The sequence below is a fragment of the Podarcis bocagei genome (genome assembly GCF_964188305.1).
Source record: "Podarcis bocagei genome assembly, chromosome: 10".
NCBI classification, from domain to species: domain Eukaryota; kingdom Metazoa; phylum Chordata; class Lepidosauria; order Squamata; family Lacertidae; genus Podarcis; species Podarcis bocagei.
This window is the reverse complement of record NC_138135.1, coordinates 44,159,565-44,180,385: the sequence shown is the minus strand read 5'-3', so window position 1 is coordinate 44,180,385 and position 20,821 is coordinate 44,159,565. Positions and strand designations below refer to the sequence as shown.

Below are 20,821 nucleotides of genomic sequence, written 5' to 3'. Positions count from 1 at the left end.
ATTCCTTTTCAATCTGTGGATGAGTTTGCAAGTCTTCTTCTGGGAAGATTCCATAGACATAGAGTGTTGGCTGACAAATTCAGTCTTCAAGATGGGAATGGTGTTTTCAGTCATCCCAAGTCACTTCATTCCAGCCAACTCGAGTTGTACTGTGACATGGACCACTTATACATTATGCAGCCGAATGGGTAACATCTGTTCCTTGGGCTGCATTCTGGTTTATCTCAGTTTATATCTAGGTCGACCTGACATAACTTGATTTAAAACAGTGTTAACTCAGGCTGAACCAGAAACAGCCCAAGGCAGCTGGAGTCCAGTTAAGGGAATCACATGCAGTATCTGACACATAGCCTTTAGTTTTGTCATGCGCCTGCTGCAGTGATGTTTAACCGTGTTTGTTCACAATAATCCTTTCTCTTTTACAGGGTGTAGATAGTTCAAACTTATCTATAATCATTCAGAACAAAAAGTGCTTTGATAACGACATTGTGTGTTCAAAAAGTGTCTTTATCTCTGTTGGAGACGCTGAGATTTTTTTCAATGACCCCCTAGCCATACGGGTAAGTTCTGTTTTCCCTTTTCTGACACGCCCTTTACTCACTGAAGCACAGTACAACTTGCTAACTAAAATGCAACTTGTCTAAACAAATATAATGTAAGGGGAAAAAAGCCCAACCCACATAACAGCAACTAAAACATCATTTCCCTTGTCCCCCCACCCCCACATGGACCTCTGTTCAATTAGCATCCTGCTGGACATCACTGAACTTTTTTGAAACCATGGTATTGTTCAGCTTTTTAGTTCCCATCCCATGGGGTTTCTGAGGGAAGACCTCCATCATACAACACAATATAACTTTCAATTGAAAGAAGAAAGCTTAAAAATAAAACCACACTGGTCATAAGCCTAGGAGAAATGTCAGTGTAGTCATGCCCAAAGAGATGTCAACAGATGACCAAAGGAATATATCTGTGGTAGGAAAATGTCTAGCAAATGTGGCTTCTCCTTCTCCAGGGATATGAGAGAGCCAAACCTACTATAATTATTCTTGAAAAGCCTCTGTTTAAAGCAACCTATTTAGGCTAAAAAAACTGACAGTCTAATGGCCCAGTTTTCACATCAACTTTTCATATGGCAAAGTAATTTACTCATCACCTCCATGTGCTGTACTTGATTGTGCCCCTATGCACTGGAACTTCATTCGTTCACCACATCTAGCACAACTTTAGTTTACAGTGGATCTCCCTTATGTTGGCCACAATCCAGATGGCTGCTTCAGGTAGAGCCAAAGGCTTGTGCACATATCCTGAATTTAAGAGGATACCTGTGTGCGGTATTATAGAAAGCTTTTGAAACTTTTTAGTTCCTTGTTGTGTAATAGAGAACTGGAATGTGGCAATTGCTTTTAAAGCAACACAAGACCAAAGCCCTCTAGGGAAGCGAAACTGATCAACTTGTTATCTAGATCATGGTTGTGGTTAGTACAAAGTTTTATTATGTTAGGCTGCATTGAAAGTTAACCATGCACCTCATGAAAATTATATGGTAAAGTACCTTTGCAAGGGTTTGGCCTAATGAAGAATCGAAGATATTTCTGGAAATAGTTTGGAGATTTCTGTTTGGAGATAGAAGCTATCAAAACTATTTCCAGAAAATATGCCTCAATTTGGCTTCAAAGAACAATGACTCATGGGTTCTGAATAATGATATTCAGACATTTTAATGAATTCATTTTAGTACTCTGGCTTGGATATCTGTGGAAAGCTGATCTTATTAGCCTTTTTACAAATATAATATTTTTCACAGAGGATGCGGAGGAGACATGAAGTCACAACCAAGTATCAGCTTTGGAAGGCTGGATATTATACAGCAGTGCACTTTCCAGACCAGGAGATCACAATACTATGGGATAGGAAGACAACAATGCACATCAAAGTGGGGGTTCGATGGAAGGTGAATGGATATGAGATTGGGTGGCTTATATTTTGCAGAATCAGAGTTTTTATAGGAAACAATTTGTTAATTCAACAAATAGATTCTTGATTGATATAAATTGCACAGTAAGTCAGAGATAGGGCATCCTTTTCAGACCACGGGTGTATTCACACTGGGGCAAACCTTTCAGGTACCACATGCCAATAGGGAGCAGAGCAGCAAGTATAACATTTATCTTTGCACAACAGACTAGGAGCACACTTACATACCCCTCTCTATCCCCTCACCAGGCACTGTCTGAGTTCAGGGACACATTCCATCCAGACAAAAGTGGGGTGAAGCAGGACTGGTGAGGGGTATGGTCTGGGGAGAGGGAGGTGGCTAATGTGAGGGTGTGGCCTGTGGAGAATCTCATGGGTCACATAGAGAGGTTGGAGGGACTTGTCTGGCCACAAAGCCTGAGATTCCCTGCCCTGTGGTAGGTCTATTTCAAGTTGCCAGCTATATTTCCTCACAATATAGTGATTGCTACTGACTTTTGTCAACATTTTCAGTGTGTTCTACATTAACAAGGGTTCCATAAGAAGGGGATCCTCTAGAGGTCAAGTGCTCTGGTTTCTATAGACTCAAATGTGGTTCTATTTGTCAGAAAAGGTTGTGGAAGGATATGGGCTATGCTGTCTCATTGCAAATTGGGGAAAAGGACAGCTCCAGGTGTGTGTGTGTGTATGTGTGTGTGTGTGTGAGAGAGAGAGAGAGAGAGAGAGATAGAGATAGATAGATAGATAGATAGATAGATAGATAGATAGAGAGAGATAGAGAGAGAGAGAACTAAAGTGTCTCCTCCATTCTGACTGGGGCTGCTCAAAATCTCCCCCCATCCACTGCCAAAGATGAGCATACCATCCTGCTGTGAGGTGAAAAGCTGGGTCAGTAACTGGATGGAAGCTTGTCTTATTTACCGGTACCTCAGCAAAAGCAACTTCAAATATTTTCTACCGAGCATAGCATTTTTATTGAAGTGTGTTTCTATAATCGGTGCATAGAAGTCTTTAAAATGAAGACATATATTATGTCCTGAGATGGTGTTCAGTCAAGCTGTATGGAGAAACACAAGTGTGTGTGTGCGTGTGTGTGCGTGTGTGTGTGTTCATCATGATACTGTATTTTGATTGATTTGACTATTTTGATTGAAAATAATCAATAAATATATCATCCTGTTTTAATTCTAGGGTAAACTGGCTGGTTTATGTGGCAATTTTGATAAATTCACTTCAAATGACCTGACTACATCCAGCAACATGGAAGTAAGAAATGCTCAAGTCTTTGGAGAGAGCTGGGAAATAGGACAGGTAAGCATGATATATCCATTCATTTTGAAAATAAACAGGCAACTGATGGTGAGGGTGTAAGAAATGTAGGAGCAGCATTACCATTAAACCAGCAACTAGTAGGCCATCAATTTGACAGGTTCTGGGTGTGGTAGTTCCCTGTCCTATCGCCAACCACTTCTCATACTTCTGCACATTCACCGTATTTCCACTGTTCCACATGGTTGCCATGTGGAGCGAGCAAATACGAAAGGAGATGCAATGCATCTTGGCCCCATGGAAGCTGATGGGACTGCAGCTTCCACCGAGGAAGGAATTTGTATATTCCAGCCACATCAGGAGGGCCCCAGGCCAACCACCCCTACTCTAGTACCTAGAAAGGCTTTTGTTTCATTGGCACAAGACAAAGAGGATGACAAGAGCATCACAGCGAAACCCGTTAAGAGTTTCTGTTTGTGTATATGATACACAAAAGTGCTTACATTTACTGTGCTATAGGCCAAACAGCTTGTATGACAATGTTTAAAATTTATTTCCTGCTTTGTTCCCCCCCCCCCACCAGACTGTAGTCACGTAGCTCAATGTAACATCTCCTATTTTGCTGAAGCACAGCTGCTTGAGAGCATGCAGGCATTTCTTCCCCATGACTTCCCGCCTTTGCTGTTGCAATTCAAAAGTGCAATGACCTTGCTGCCACATCAGATTACAAATGCTCTGACTAATTTTCCATCCTCTGCTTTTTCTCACCATCTTTACTGCTCCATCTGAGGGCTGCTTCATATAAGATTATTCCCTACATGAATGCCACTAATAGATAAAAAAAAACACCCTGTGTATAATGCATGTACTTCGGCAACATCTGACAAATATGCACACGTCTGTTTTAATACATGACTAGAAGCAGCAATCTCCAGGGAAGGAGTTGCCTTCTGTATACCCAGGGAAATAAAGCACAGACATCTGCAATACATCATGGTGTTTATATGGTATATACATAATAGGTGGTAGTTTTACTCAGATTAGACCCATTGAAATTGATCAACATGTCTAAAGTAGTTCTGTTAATTTCAGTGGGCCTACTCTGAGTGAATGGCACCCAATATTTGTGTACAAAATTGTTTTGCGTGTGGCTCTTTGTATATGTTACAGATAACATCTCTCCCACTCTGCTCCCCGCCTTTCTTTAAAAAGCTTAGGAGAGTTGTTGTTTTCCACTAATGTTGATGGTTTTTGTGGTCTGTGTCCCTCTACTGTCCCTGAATTAATTTATTTCTACTGTTGCTTCTTCATATAAACTTTTTAAATTAATTACAGTTGTTGTTAAAACCATCCATATTAACCCAAAAAAATCATATTCCAAAATTTTAAGCTGGCAGTTGCAATTAAATCCTTTTGTCACCTGCAGAATTCAAACTTATTCATTTAAAGTTATGGACTCTTTGTCCTTATTTCCAGAGCACTAAAGTTTAAACTAAATGGTACATTGGATAAACAATGCTCTGTTTATGATTTACAGATGGCTGCTGTGGAAACAGTGATTATGTGCGATAAAGAAAACATGTTGTTTGCCAAAAAGGATGGGGGGGGAACATGAGGTTTTTTAAAAAAACCAAACAATAAAGAAGGATCCATTCTAGCTTAATATTTTCAGCTGTAAGGAAAGTGTGAGGTTTAGGAGAAAAGAGAACAAAAACATGGAATGCCAGGGTCTTATTTCAGAGACTGGGGGCAGATTGGTGGGCGTTTCTAAAGGGGTTTGCAGTGCAACAAATGTGTAATGTACCCAAAGTTATTAACAAGTGCTTGTGATTTCAGTGTGCTAGCCCAAATGAGACCATAAAACCATGTGAAGTACATCAGAGCAAGTTCCCTTATGCCAAAAAGGAATGTTCAGTTTTGTACAGTGATATTTTTGCCCCCTGTCGCAATGTGGTAAGTATATATTTCCTAAGCTATCTAGAAAGCACATCTTTGCTCTGGATCTCTGCTTGCCAAATGTAAGAGTTGCTGTGGCACTAACACCTGGCTCATAACAGGCTTAGTCATCCCTGCTGTTAGGCACCTGCTTCAGGCACCAGATGGCGAGGTGCGGAGGGTGATGATCAGTGTCAAGCAATCGTGCTACAGAGCTGTGTGTACCATGCATCCTGCAGTTGCTGCCCTCAGGTTAAGCAGAAGACACTGCCAGAGGTTGAAGTAAGATTCTACTTCCAATCTGATTTGCTTCTGTATGGGGAGACTGTCTCAGGCAGCAAAGTTTGTTGGCTCAGTCCTGGTCCACAAGATGAGCAGCTGCTCATTTGAAGGGCAAGGGAGCCACCACACCACATAATGTCCCCGGGCTCTGTTCTAGGAATCTACTTAGCAGATGCTACAGGGGAACAAGCCATAGGCTGTTCCTCCATATCCTTCCAGTTTGGGCTTAGTAGTCCCCACCTGAAGATTTGAAACTTGTGGCCTTCTCCTTTCAAGAGCAGCATATCAAAAGCAGGGTAGCTCCAAAACATTTTATTGAAAAGATGTACAGTTCCAAGATATTTGTTGTTTGGGTTTGAAATGTTCCTGTCCTTTTCCTTTCTGGCCAGCAAGCTGCCATCTCACACTCCTTGTCTTATCACTACTGAATTGTACATACAATGTATTATTAGCAGGCTGCTATTGGCTCTTGTAATCTGTTGGTAGGTTCTGGTTTCTGTGTCTAGGATTGAATGAAGAAACTGACACAGGGAGATACCAAACTGCACCATGGGACATGGAACAAGGAGGCCTGTATTATCCAGGAAGCATACCTGGGGAAGTTACCAGAAACCATCTAACCATCAGTTCCATTTTCCCACTGTTTACTTCCCAAGTTCACATCAGGATTACCATTATGTTTCTGGAGCATTATTGTAGGCTGCCTTTAAAGGAGGGGGGATATACAAATGTACAAAATAAATAAATAGTGTTCTGGACTAACTGAAAAGATGACCCAGGAAATTGGAAAAGCACAACTTAAAGGTGATGGTGATATCATGCTAAGATGACAATAAGCAGATGGGATGAGCTGCTGGCTGGATTTGACAGGCATGTTAGTTTCAGCTGCATAGCCAATCAATGCAGTAGATGGCAGCATTTGCTTTATAACTGAAGAGCATGGTCATTCTTTGCTTGGTTATAACATTTCTCTTTACAGACAATCTAGCCCCCAAAAGTTACTTTAATTCAGTATGAGTTTATGCCATTATTATTGCTGTTCTTAATTGCACTGCTGCTGCTGCTGCTGCTGCTACAACAGTGTTTGAACCACTTTTGGTAGTCAGATTTATTTTATCCACTTCTGGTTTCCATTTAATCTCAAAGCAAATGTCAAACTTCCACATGCATGCTTTGTTTCTCAAAAGTGCATCGTCAGCTAAGCTAGTTTTCTCATAGTTTTTCAGACTTCTAATTTTCATGTTTTCTACCCATTTTTGAGGACAAATGTTAGGTTGACAGGTCTATAATTTCCCAGGTCCTTAAAACAAAAACAAAAACTGGAGTTAAGTTTCCTGACTACCCATCTTCTAGTAAGGACGCCAATTTTAATAATAAGGTGCACGTTTTCATTAAACAAGCAGGAATTTTGTATTTGAGTTTTTAAAAGAACTCCTGCTTTCCAACCCTGGATAAATGATTATTCTGAATTTGTCAGTTTAAAGCTGTACTCTTTGTCGCTTCTTTGTGAGACAGATCTCCTCCTTGAAAATAATAGTTCACCTGTGACTATTTGTTTAACATATTGTGCTGTGAAGGCTGAAGCAAAGGGTCAATCAGTTTTCTTGTTCTCATCGAGGAGTCCTTTGCATCTTTGTCATCTAACATCTTACTCTCTCTGGCTGGTTTTGTGCTCCTGCTGTCCTTAAATCAATGTTTGCTGCTTGTTTCTACACTTTCATCAATATGCCCATTAAATGACTTCTTTACTTGTTTTATCCTTAGGTTTGTGAAAGTTGACTCCTTTTAGAATGACCACCACTCTGTGGTGTACAATTTACCTGGGCCTCTTTCCATAATTGTTTTCAGTAACCTCTCACAACAATTTCATTTCAACAGATCCCCTCATTTCCCTCCTCTGCTACTCTGAATCTGACTTTCTCCATATTTTTCAGATTGATGTGACATCATTCGTCAAAAACTGCCATACAGATACTTGCAATTGTAATCTTGGCGGAGACTGTGAATGTCTGTGCACAAGTATTGCAGCTTATGCTCACAAATGCTGCCAGCAGGGTGCAGTAATTCACTGGCGATCTCCATCTCTCTGTCGTACGTATGTTTTGCTATTCATTATGCCATCAAGCATAATCTCTGGAAAGCAGATTATTCCATACTTTCTTTAACTGATTTCTAGTACAGCAATGTTTCCTGTGCAAATGCTGGTAACTAGTGGGTTGATACCAGATATGGTTGCACAGAAGTAATTCAAGGGTAAACAATAGCTATGCTCCCCTGTGCTGTTCTACACCAAACAAGCCTAAGGTCCATTAGTAGGAGAATGTAGAGTAGTTAAGCTTCCAAGACTCCAAGCACGTCCAAGTAAGATGTACCATGTGGCAGTTTGCCATTCTTAAAAAGAAGTAGTAATTCTGGTCTGAATTTTTACAGATGGACCTTATGTTAAAAGTTGTACCTTTTTACAACTATAAGCAATATTCAGTGTTGGGCATACTTGGAGTAGACCATTGATTTCAATTATAATACCAGATGAAATCCTACCTGAGTAACTATTTGTATATATTATCTGCCTGTGTATACATTATGTTACTTTTGTATTCTACTCTTCTTAAGCTAGCAATTTATTAGCAATGTTGACTGCTGCTGCAAAAAAACCAATAATCAGTGAATGTAGAAACACATTTTTAAGGGTTTTCTTGTTGTTCTGCAGTGCAGAAAAAATATATCTCAGAAACTGCAGTTAAGGTTAGGTCTTCAAAAGAGTGACACTAATTTCTTTACTAATAATAGAATCCAAGGAAAATGCAGGTTATAAGTAAAAGAACAGAAGAGTGAGTTTTGTGAATCAGAATTTAATGCTTGGCTATGTGACCTTGTCTTGTTGTTACTGACAATCACAAATTCTCTAATTATTCTCTGAGTTGTTGTGCTTGTCATTAAATGGTATGCCTGTTCCTTCTTTCAGCTTATGACTGTGATTATTACAACCAAGGTACGTAGCATTTCTGTGAGCTTTAAAAATAAATAATAGTAATATATGGGATATATAGATTCTCCCAAAACACTGCTGTAGTAGTGATGGTAGTTCCAAGTATTTATAGACTAGTTTTCACCATACATGGTCACAAGAAGGTTTACACAACCATCAATAAAAAGAAATCCATCAGTGTTTTGAGTTGCTTGTTTCTCTTGCTATCATTTAACATCTGACTGTCATTTTTCTTCCTCCAGGACTTGGGGAAGGACCATTTATTTTAGCCAGCTATGGTCAGAATGACACTGTTATAGGAGTCAATGTCACCAGCAAAAATATCTTTCCTTTGCCAAGAAGCAGTGTCAGTGGGAATGTGTATTTTAATTTTATGCTAACTCCAGGACTTTTCAAAAATAAAATACTATGTGAGTCCTATCTTCAGTATTTCATGTAATTAAATCTCAAGTTTTCAGAGTTGAAAAAATGTTAATCTTTATGTATCAGAGAATACTTTTTCATTATCTTTTACAAAATCTATTTGTGATAGACATGAAGACAAGAGTTGTAAGAGAAACAAAGGCTTTAGTATTTTTAATCATTAATATTTTTGTTTTATTTATTTTTACTTTACCAGTGTACAAGTCCTTTCTCCCTTGATTTAGGAGAAATGCTTGATAGCATCTTAAAGTTAACCGGAAATATCTCAGCTTAGTTCTTTTTTTAAAAAAAGTAGTCTAAAATAGTAATGGTAAAGGGACCCCTGACCATTAGGTCTAGTCGTGACCGACTCTGGGGTTGTGGCGCTCATCTCGCTTTATTGGCCGAGGGAGCCGGCGTACAGCTTCTGGGTCATGTGCCCAGCATGACTAAGCTGCTTCTGGCGAACCAGAGTAGCGCACGGAAACACTGTTTACCTTCCCACTGGAGCGGTACCTATTTATCTACTTGCACTTTGACGTGCTTTCAAACTGCTAGGTTGGCAGGAGTAGGGACCGAGCAACGGGAGCTCACCCTGTTGCAGGGATTCGAACCGCCAACCTTCTGATCGGCAAGTCCTAAGCTCTGTAGTTTAACCCAGAGTGCCACCTGCGTCTAAAATAAATGCCTACAATTATCATTTTACTTTCATCCTTGAATTTCTAGACTGAGTTGCCCTGAAACATTCAGATGCAGCCATACATTTCAGAAAATATTACTTCTGTAGGATAAACACCCAGAGTTAACAACGGACTCTTTTTTTATATTAATCAGATTCAAAGTATCAGGCTACAAACCTATGCACATTTTCCTGGGAATAGGCACCAGTGAATACCATGGAGTTCAATAAGCCTATCTTTTAAGTAGACATGTATAAGATTTCACTTGATGTTCAGCCATAGTTAATGTAGGCCAAGAACAGGAATAATCACTATGAAAAGAAGCCATTTTAAAATACTGTTAGCAGAATTTTAATGTAACCTTGCCAGGACTAGTTTGCCACTGAACAGATTTTTAACGGAAGTATCACCATATGAACCATTTGATTTTGGTGGTGAAATCTTATTAATATATTGCTGTGGATTTAATTTGTGGCAGCTCCATCTCTGGTTTCTCTTGAGTCTGCTGAAAGGCCAAACTACTTTCTATATGTCCATGATGATGAAAGCATATCCTTAGAACAGTGGGAGGCAAGTTCCTTGTTTCGTAGAAGAGCAACTTTTTTCCATCATCAAGGCCTTTGGATCCCAGGCTACAGTGCATTCGAACTACATAGCAAGAAAGGTTTCTTTATCATACTCAGAGCATCTTCTGTGAAAGTATCAAAGTTTGATGATTCTGAAGAATTCAAACGTTCAAGCAGTTTCAACATAGAGGGTGAGTGGTACATGTTCCTGGGAGCAATGTGTGTGTGTCAGGCGTCAGGGAATCCGATCCCCCCATGGTAGGCTGCCAGGAATAGATAGACAAGGAAGGCTCTTACCAATGTATTTTATTGAATATTCACAGAGAGAGGCTTAGGAATGCTGCCTTTTGGAGTAATGATGTTGCTCTGAGTAATCTCCACCTCTCTTCTCTCCTCAATCGTCAACAGCACCACCCTCCTTATGGTGGCTGCTTAGGGCCATTTGTCTCTGAGCCCTTTGCTCTCCTACTTTCAATGCTTGCCGGGTTCTGGGAGAATGGGGATCTGGAATGCTTTCTAGTGATAGCGTGTCAGCCAGCTGCTCGGGCTCTGCCTCCCCCTCCTCTTCTCCCATTATTTCCCAACTTTGCCCCTCATCTACCTCTGAGCTGTGACCTCATCAAACTACTGTTGTAAATCTATACTGTCTTCCTGTTCTCTGGAAAGTTCAGACTGGGGAGGCAGTCTCCACCATTCTTCCTCTGTCCAGTCCCTGACAGTGTGGAATGCTGCGGATATATCATTTTCAAGATTTATAATAGCAGCAGTTACATTGTAACTTCAGAATGGACAAATCAGTCAATCTGCGGCCAGCCTCAGTTTTTATGTTTTCATTTGCAAGCCCATTCCATTGTGCTTCCATATCTGTGATTTTAGCTTGTTAAGAAAGCACGACAACCACTTTATTTTTTAAACACCTTTTGGTAGATTTTGCTGAGCTGAGAATTGTATTGAGCTGAGAATTGCAATTGTATTGCAAAATTCAGACATGTGTGAAAACTGAACCATAACTCTACACAGGGGTCCATGAATCAGGTCACCCTGAAAGAAACCCTAAAGTATCCTCATTTTGCTGTTACCAGCTTAAGAATTAGGATGAACTTGTTCCATGCAAAGAGATCTCCAGACAGCCTTCATTTATACACAACTGGTGTCAAGATTTCAGATTTTCCCCCAGGCATTTGCTGGTCTTTGTGTCTGCATTGATTTTATGCTGCCTCTTTTGTGCTACTACCTCTGCTTTCGTGCTGTTGTTTTATGTTCTACTTTTAATTAGTGTTGTCATGATTTTCACATATATTATCTTAAGGGTTATTAAGCTGGAAAGACAATTTATAGATTAGATAGATATTCTACTGCACCTATTGTATGGAAATACTCAGCAGTGATCCTAATTTTTCCTCTTATTTGTATCCCACCTTTCAAGTCACAAATCCTTCCAAGGTGACTTACAAGTAACAAAAATACATAACTAGCATCACTGTATTAAAAATTTAACAATTCATTGGGATCCGTCTCACAGGGCAATTTGTTGTTGAATGCCCAGCCTTTGCCTCCCTTCCTCTGTCTTACTCCCTTGACCCAACTTTCCTGTGACACATGTTTCTTCAGTGTTCAAATGGTGAAGGAGAAGAAAAAACTGTCTCAAATGATATGCAATAGAAACAGGCAGATATTAATATTATAACAGTCATCTGTTTCTGTTGTATCACTCAGTGTAGACACAATCTGTCTCCAGAAGAAGAAGAAAACCAACACGTACAAAGAGGGTGGTGTCACTGGGAATATGTACTCCCTTGTCCTCCATAGAGTGGACTCCACCTTCAGTTTCCTTGTGGGTGTTCAGATATAGTTAATGTTTACACCCATGTGCCCAATCTGATGCTTTTGTTGTTTCTCAGAACTCCATACAGCAGTACCTTATAGGAGGATGTGTGAATGGAGATATGAACCTTGTACAAGTCCTTGTGTTAAAACATGCAGTGACCCTGAAGGAGTAGCATGTAAATTTCTTCCACCGTGAGTATAATTAATATTTCATGTAATAATTAACATACTAATCTTGGGATATTATTTTCTACCGTGTTGCCACATTTGCCTGTTTGACCAATTACGGCTCATTAAGTTCCGTATTCAGAAAAATATATCTTTCTGAGTAGCATCCTTGGGAATTAAGTAACATTTGAAGAGGACTTGAGTTCTGCTTACATTAGAAACTTGCTTATGTTTTCCACCAGTGTGTTTTTTGAAGTTCCTAGAAATTTTCAGACAATATCTTCCATTGTCATCAGCAAAGGATGCCTTGTTCAGAGCTGAAGTATAGAATTCAAGTATTGAAACAGAGACTAGTTTTCAACCATTTTCATTTTGATTCATGCAATATGTATTATATGGAGCACCCGTTCAAACTTTAAGCTTCTTGCCTTTTTGAAATGACTACAAAAGAATTATTGTGTTGTTGTTGTTTTCCTTGAACCTTTTAGGGTTGAAGGATGCTTACCATACTGTCCCAAAGATATGATTCTTGATGAAGTCACACTTAAATGTGTTTATCCAGAAGACTGTAAGTGTCTCCTATATCTTTTGAGTAGATTGTTAGAATACTGTAGTATGTAATATTTATCACCAATATAATCCAACATACAAGCTATTTTGATATAAAGTTAGTCTTTGCATCAATAACTTTAAAGGTGTTATATTATACTACAGTAAATTTAAAGGTATAAGTCACTTAGTGCAGCCTATGAAAAATACATTTTTACTGATATATATCTGAAAGTTTAAAATAAGCAAATATACCAATAGCATACTCAGTTTTCTGAGTGTTGCTTCTCATGTAGCCAAAATGGCTTGTCCATGAACAGGAGGGAGGGTTCAGTCCACTAGGGGAAACTTGGGAAAATTTTGCATAAGCCCCACGAACATCTTTGTGGTGATGGGGGAACCCTATGGAGGCAAAAATCCTCAAACAGCTCAATGCAGACTAAGTGTGCTGAGTAGACATGGACTGCTGACTGTCTTTTGGAAGGTGGGGGATGGAATAGGCATGGATGTTTGGCTGGAATAATGAACATGAGCACGGCACCATCCTGGTTACATTTTATTGCAGGCCCCACTTGTTTTTATTAATATATTTCTGGAGAAGCAATCCTATGCAGCGTTGCCTCAGGAGCAGGACCCACTAAACTGACTGGGATTTCTTTGGACTATTAATTGTAGAAGTGAAAGATCACCTCTTATATGTGAATAAGTAAAAGAAAAGCTGATTGTGTGTGTGTGTGTGTGTGTGTGTGTGTGTGTGTGTATTGGCTGCATATTTTCTAAAAAAAATTATGAAATGCTTTGTTCTCGAACAAAACTGTGGGATGCAACTCTTTAAATAGACCTCATTGCTTCTTGTACAATAATTTTATTAAGCAAAGCAGTAAAATCTACTATTGCTGCTCGTTCAGGCCTAGGAAGAGTCTGACTTTCTATCTTCCACCTTACTAAGAAGCTGGAGAGCCTGAATCTAGATTGCTTCCTGCTTCCCTTCCCTTTCATTACTATGGAATAATACTGAAGCATACTCTTTTTACAGGCATACCTGTGAAAGCCACAGAAGCTTCAACAACAGCAAAGCCACTGAGAACAAGGCCCACCGTTTTAAGCCCCCATACAGTGGACACGGCACAAACATTTCCTCATATGCCCCCTGTGCTTGTCACTGAAGCGGTTAAGATAACATATATTAATCTAACTACCCAAATGGCAACTGAGAGAGTGGGGACATTTGGAGGACAAACTACAGAGAAAATAGTTACAGATCTTCATTCTGCAACACTGTTATCAGTTCCAGAGCACTCTTCTGAAGGTAGCTACATCACTACAACACCCTCTGTGCTACTTGCACCTATATCCCCAACAGCTCTCCCAACCACTAAAGAAGCCACAGCAGTTACAGCAAAGGTGACACCCTACACCACAAATCCTATATCTTTTATATCATCGCTCACTGCAACAACAGCTGAACCATCACTGTCTGCATTTCCTTTAATATCCACATCACCTATACCATTGAGATCTGCTGCATTACCTGCTGGACAAGAATTTGCCTCTGCTAAAACACCTACAAGCATCTTAGTGAGTGGAGGTCCTTCCACAATCAAGTCTGAGGTTTTGGTAGCAGGAACACCACAGCCATCTTTATCAACTGAAAGAACATCTCGTTCAAGTCTGTTTTCAGGTTCACCATTAACAGAAATGCTTACTGTGACTTCAAGAACTAGGTCTACTATGTCCGAGCCAACTATTCGTTTGACTCATTTGCCTGTGCTTACAACAACTCAAATTCCCTTATCGGCATCTAGATTAGCTGCCTTTTCTTCAAGTCCTCCTTATAGCATACCAGTTTCAGGCTCAATGACAACTCGACCTGACTCAGAAGTGCTGCTGCCTACATCTCCATCATCACCAGAAGCACTTATAACACCTTCTGAACACACTGTTCCCTTAACCACAAAGCATTTTTCTACTACAACACCATCCTCAGCTGCTTCACCAAGCCCTACAACCATGCGGTCTTCATTGAGTCCCCAAGTGACACAGGCAATGTCTACGCTGATGTCTCCTCCAGTTACGTCTCAAATGTCCAAAGCAACTGGGGAAGTTACAATTATCTCAAAGAGCTTTCATATAGGACATTCCACTGCTTCGCTTCCAGACGTTCCTCAGACCTCCCAGTCCCTTGAAACAAAAACAGTTTCAACAGAAAGCAAGCATGCATTGCACATTGGTTCATCTCCAGTGCCAACTGTTTCTGTAAGTTCATTAGAGTTTGCTGGCACCAGAGCTTTGCCAAGTAGAACCCCTTTGTTACCTACGAGTATTTTATATGACACAACACAAATGACTCCGAAAACAAGTATGCATTCAGTTGGACCACACACAGGATTAAAAACTGATTCTACTCTTAGAAGTGTGAGTAGTTTCACCACTTCTGCAGTGATTCCAGGACATCTATCTGCTTTCACAAGTTCGTCCACATTACTTACAGTGTTACCAAAAACTTCTTCTGTCTCAGCCTCTTATTCTGAAAGCTCATCGGTGATTCCCACAACTGGCATAACTTCTGCTGTGATGCCAGCTCGCACTCTCATACAAATGCCAGTTGGTGAACATCCTACCTCAACAAGCCCGGGTTCTTACCCTGCAGCTTCTCCTTCAGCTTTGTCAACTTTAAGTCCAACTATTTCCACAATAAATGCTTCATCTTTGCCTCCTCTGGAGGCCTCTGATATGCCCATGCTATTTTTAGGAACAAGGAGTTCCTCTTCAGTGGATGGTAGAACGTTATCTTCATTACCCAGTGCAATCAGTACTCAGTCTTCAGAGCCAGCATTTACCATGGGTGCTCTTGGGAATATGACCTCAACCCCAACAAATGTCACTGAAAAGTATACCCTTAGCCCACCAGTAAGTTTACTACCTTCCTCTACAGGCACGATAGTTCCTAGCAAAACTGCTCTAGTCACTGAACTCTATCCTATTGGTTTTGAACACCACACTGCTACTACGTCATTCCCAATTCCTACTACCTCCCAAACACTTACACATACTCCAAACTTTACTTTGTTTACACCCAAACCTTCCACAGAAGCCTTCAGAACTATACCCATTAAAATGGATGAAGGGACTACCTCAGGTTGGATAGAGCTGGGAGTGACACATGCTACAGAACTTCGAAATGTGACCGCTTATGCCTCAGAAAGTAACCAGACCTCAGAAATACAAGAAAAAGTCACTAAGTACACAAGCACTGAGGAATCTTCGCTGCTTCCCACTCAGATGACTCTGGCTATCAGTGAAAACAGAAGGGCTTCGGTGAAACCAGTCTCTCTCTCAGACGATCTGATAGATGTAACATTATCCGATTGGTCTAGAGCTCCACCACCAAAATCAATTAGGCCTTACTATAGTGTGGCTGAACCCGAGGAAATGAGAACAACCAGCTTGCAGAATGTCACAATAGCAGATTCAACTCACTTAACTGCAGAGCAATTAGGGGCCCACACTTCAAAGGCTGAAATGGAGATGGTGACTACAGATGGTGCAGAATATGCTTCCTTTGGCACAATGATACATACATTAATATCTGCGACATCCGCAGAATGCACGGTGAGGACATTTTTACCTACTTATTTAATTTACTTAACATTCTAAAATTTTATTAGACCATTTATTATTTTGATTTGTACATTATTTCTTTTTGTTCTTCAAAGCTGCTTCAGAGACAATATCTTTATCGTCATAATATGCAGACATACTCTCTAGAGTTTATCTTTCCTTTTTTGTATGGTGAAGGGGCATCTTGGTTCATGGAATAAAATCAAGACTGGTGCTAATGTCTCCCAATTCTCCCCCCATTATAAAACAGCCAAGGTATCTTGATCCAGTAGACAGATGTAGTCAGTACGTGTGCATTAATATGGGATGGATGCTGTACAACCTCTCAAAGAACTGCCATAAGACTGTGGAGAAGCCTGACTGTGGTTTTCATGGGATGCCAGTCCAAGTAAACAGTGACAGCTGCTGTCCAGAATGGGAATGTCCTTGTAAGTTCTAAATCCCTGACATACAGTGAAGAAAAAGTAACATGCTTCTTAGAATATACTCTACTGCTGCATAGGAATGTGCCTATTGACTTAATAATATATGAAGCAGTCCTAGGAAATGATGTAAGGATGTCAGGAAATCCTATCCAAGCTTCCTTGAATGTAACCATCACAGTTTAACTTCAGAGTAATAAGGATTGTACTGCTGAACAGTTGTCATTTTTTTAATAGTATTTTTCTATTCAGTGAACTTTCTGTGCATTTCAGTATGTGAAGTAACCTAGCAAAATAAGTCCTTCGTTGTTGTTGTTGTTGTTGTTGTTGTTGTTGTTGTTGTTATTATTATTATTATTATTATTATTATAAATCTCTGAATTGCTGGTTATTAGATGTCACTTTTTTCCTAGGTCAATGTTCTATCCTGTCTGAACTGAGCATTATTACATTTGATGGAAATAACGTGGCATTGTATAAAGTAGCATCCTATATCTTAGTCAAGCTACCCACAGAAATTATTGTTGCTCATATTGAAAGGTGCCCTACAAATCAGGTAGGAACCTTGTGTACTACTATGCAGTATTAAAAGGGTTACTCCCCCTCCACCACCAACAAAAAATTGTTTATAGTGCTTTTAAAAGGAAATTTGCAAATCAATATTATCTCTAGTAAGAAATGAATGAGATCATTCTTTCTATTACGTATTATAATCTGATAATGTGCAATCCTTGTGTGAGGGATTCTGGATGGATTATTCATTGACCAATTAGCAGAACTGTAGTATTAGAAATATGGATCTTACGTAATGCTGTAATTGTACTGCTTTATGTAACTGTGATTCTAACCCATGTTTATACCTTTTTTTCAGAGTGCCAATTCAATAAGAAGACTAGTGAGTATTTTTCTAAATATGATTTTAATATATCTGTAAGCGAACACTACAATTAGTGCTGATGGTGCCATATCGTTCTCTGTGTTTGTTTTCTTTCAAGGTTCCACCTGGAAGTGCTTCGGGTCTTTGTTTTAAGAAACTTAACGTAACAACATCTTCACATATTGTACTTATCAATCGTTTAGAAAGAAAGGTGAGTTAAGAGGAATAGTCAGTGAAGACTAATACTATTAGAAATCTATTGTGGATAAGTAAAAGAAATAGGAAAACCTTTTCCAGAATTGCAAACATGCATTTAGATATTTGGGATTATGACAAGCAAGTCATATCTCCTAAGACTGCCCCATTGGTTGGCCTTTGGAGGGTCAAATTAGATATCATGTGGGAGATTTGAGACCAGATCTCCTTGACAAATAATTTATTTTCCTAGCCCGGCCTCAAGGGGGCAAACTAAATGGTAGAAAGTGATTAAAAATGTGCTTTGATTGGCCATGTCTATTTATTTACAAAGAAGCAGCAATGAGGCTGAGGCAGATGAAGGTGTTTCACCTAGATACAGTTATCCTGCAATTTTTTCAATTTCTTTATTTTTAGGTGGTCGTGGATTCTATGATTCAGCCTTTGCCTTTCTCAAAACATGGTTTATGTATTCAAGATACTGGTGCTATGTATGTAGTCAACACGCCAGCTGGCATCAACATTAAGTGGGCTCATGTCACAGGCATTATAGATATCCAGTATGGCTTTCATTCTAATACATCTACCAAGACTGAAGGCCTTTGTGGTGAGAACATGGTTTCTGATCAATATCTTCATTTTGATCCACAGCTGTTTTATTTCTTAAAAAAAATTAACTGAGTATGCTTGCTATCCAGTGTCCTGCCAACCAAAACCAAAAGTCTTATCCATGATCTGATGTCTGCCTCTCTGTCTCTCTCACTCACCTCACCACCCCAGATACTGGTATTGCTGGTAAAGCTTGTGTCTTGTTCAGCAGCAACTTCCAATGATTGTGTTAACATAGAAGAAGAGTACAGGTGGCGACCATTTTAGGCAGGTCCAAATGATGCACAATCGCCAACATATGGCTCCTTTTGGACCTGGAAGAGGGAAGAACGGGGGTGGTATGAGGGTGGAGCGGGGTCCATTGGGGTTGGGAACAGAACCCCTGCACAACATAGTCGTCGCCTGTAGTTAGTAAAGGACTTATTTGTATCTCTCTACCGGAAGATGACTGGATCATAACAGGGCCTATTTACATTAATGGTGAAGGAAATTTATACTAGATTGTATCATTCCACACATCGAGATTAGCTTTTCTGCCTGCTCTGAGCTCTTTCCCTATTGCTCTTTCCCTATTGCAGAATAAATCAAACCTTTTAATTTACTGTCTAACATATTAAATGTTCTATGCTCATTTGTTAAGGTGTCTGCAATGGCGATCCAGGGGATGACCTGAAAATGCAAAATAGAACCATAATTACAAATGTGGATGAAATTGAGGCTTTTATTAAGAGTTGGGAAATTGAGAAATCCGTTGATCTAACAACAAGGAGACCTGTAAGAAACTGTACAGAAGATAACTGTACATACTGCATGGAACTCTTACATAGATGGGCTTTTGCCCCATGCCACAAAAAAGTAAGTATATACAAAGGAGTGAGCTCTGTCTCTAGACGATCATATCAAGCAATTCAGGGCACGCTAATATAAAGCATATAAATTAAATTTGAATACCTATGAAATGGTTTTAATGGTTTCATCACCTGAGGGCACTGTTCTAGAAATCGTGAGGGGAGGAAGAGGATTAACTTTCTTTGTAAGATAATTGCTTACCAGTGCTTACTAAGAGAAGTGCTCATCTAATGTATTGTGAGTGGACAGTTCCAAGATGGAGATTGCAGGCTGAATAAGTGTCTCACAGTTGCTGCAGGTATCAGGTTGAACATCAAGGAATCTGAGAACTCAAATAATTGCCACACATCTCTGATATTCTGGTGCATCTCCATGAAGGTATTGAACAACTGTGAATTTGAGAGTTCTTTTTTTGTCTTTACTATTTAAAATGACATTATTCATTCTCTCTCTCTCTCTTGTTTTTTGTTCCTAGTGAAGATAAAAGAAATTTATTCATCAATTAATGAGTGTTAATTGATCAGTCACTATATAATGTATTTTAATGTAGGTTTCACCCCAAGACTTTTGCGAAAAAATGTGGATCAACAATACATATTTTTGGAATTATGAATGTGATGCTCTTTCTGCATATGTAGCGCTGTGCAACAAACATAATATCTGCATTAAGTGGAGAACACCAGATTACTGTTGTAAGTATAGTACTTCTGCTTCTCTCTCCCTGCTACCTCAGCTGCTTCAATTAGGAGAAGAAAATGTCAGCAGTGTTGATTTCCCTCTGTGTGTCTGACATGTAGCTCTCCGTTGTCCTGATGGGAAAGAGTACCAGCCTTGTGTGCAACCGTGTGCTGCTAAAACATGCCTAAATAAATGGTTCTATGAAGAATCACCCTGTTCCTACTTAAGAGAAGACTGTGTTTGTAAAAATGGAACCATTCTTCACAGAACAGACTCTGATCTCTGCATTCCAGAAGAAAAATGTGGTGAGTAAACCTATAGCTATGTAAGCACATTTACCCACACTAGGCCCAAGCGTGCTTGGTTTCTGGTGGGGCAGAGACATGGTTTTTATCTTTGTCGTTTATTTATTCAAAGAGCTTGAAATTAATAGACAGCCCAGAATACCTCCAGCTTTTTCTATTCCCAAATGAGTGCAGCTTGAAAAACTGTGCTCCATCTACAGGCTGCAAAATCACTGCCACTGTTTATCCTATGCATGTTGATTCAGAAGTGAATTTCTGAGTAACAATCCATAGGATTGCAGTCTGTGTTTGTTTTAAAATTTTCATGGCCTGTTTTGTAAGCTTGAAGAGTCATTTAGCTGTCAGCTGCTGGAAATAGTATGGTGGGTTAGATGGAACTCAAATTGACCCAGTAAGGCAAGTCTTCATTTTCACAATGGTTCATAAAATCACATCAGCTCCTTTAACTGGACCATGGTGAAGTAAATGGGTAATTTGTGCAGAGCCATGAACTCTGATGTGCATAAGTTGCTAGTCAGGAAAGCAGATAATTCTATTTTGGTCATAGATATTGAGTAACTAAAAATTCTTTTAAGTTGCACAGTTTTTTAAATGATAGTCTACAAATATGTTCCAGGAAGA

The 20,821-nt window shown here is 39.6% G+C and overlaps 1 protein-coding gene across 1 annotated transcript in view; it reads left to right on the top strand.

Annotated features, from left to right (window-relative positions):
• OTOGL (otogelin like) overlaps positions 1 to 20,821 on the top strand; it is an 80,944-nt gene that overhangs the window by 42,844 nt on the left and 17,279 nt on the right. The window contains exons 26-44 of the mRNA XM_081212206.1: positions 426 to 560; positions 1,808 to 1,954; positions 3,169 to 3,288; positions 5,083 to 5,199; positions 7,398 to 7,554; positions 8,429 to 8,455; positions 8,695 to 8,862; positions 10,013 to 10,291; positions 12,002 to 12,119; positions 12,584 to 12,663; positions 13,681 to 16,256; positions 16,516 to 16,693; positions 17,101 to 17,243; positions 17,559 to 17,582; positions 17,683 to 17,775; positions 18,177 to 18,366; positions 19,009 to 19,223; positions 19,768 to 19,909; positions 20,015 to 20,200. Coding sequence (XP_081068332.1) covers positions 426 to 560; positions 1,808 to 1,954; positions 3,169 to 3,288; positions 5,083 to 5,199; positions 7,398 to 7,554; positions 8,429 to 8,455; positions 8,695 to 8,862; positions 10,013 to 10,291; positions 12,002 to 12,119; positions 12,584 to 12,663; positions 13,681 to 16,256; positions 16,516 to 16,693; positions 17,101 to 17,243; positions 17,559 to 17,582; positions 17,683 to 17,775; positions 18,177 to 18,366; positions 19,009 to 19,223; positions 19,768 to 19,909; positions 20,015 to 20,200 — 5,095 coding nt within the window. The remainder of the gene's footprint in view (positions 1 to 425; positions 561 to 1,807; positions 1,955 to 3,168; positions 3,289 to 5,082; positions 5,200 to 7,397; positions 7,555 to 8,428; positions 8,456 to 8,694; positions 8,863 to 10,012; positions 10,292 to 12,001; positions 12,120 to 12,583; positions 12,664 to 13,680; positions 16,257 to 16,515; positions 16,694 to 17,100; positions 17,244 to 17,558; positions 17,583 to 17,682; positions 17,776 to 18,176; positions 18,367 to 19,008; positions 19,224 to 19,767; positions 19,910 to 20,014; positions 20,201 to 20,821) is intronic.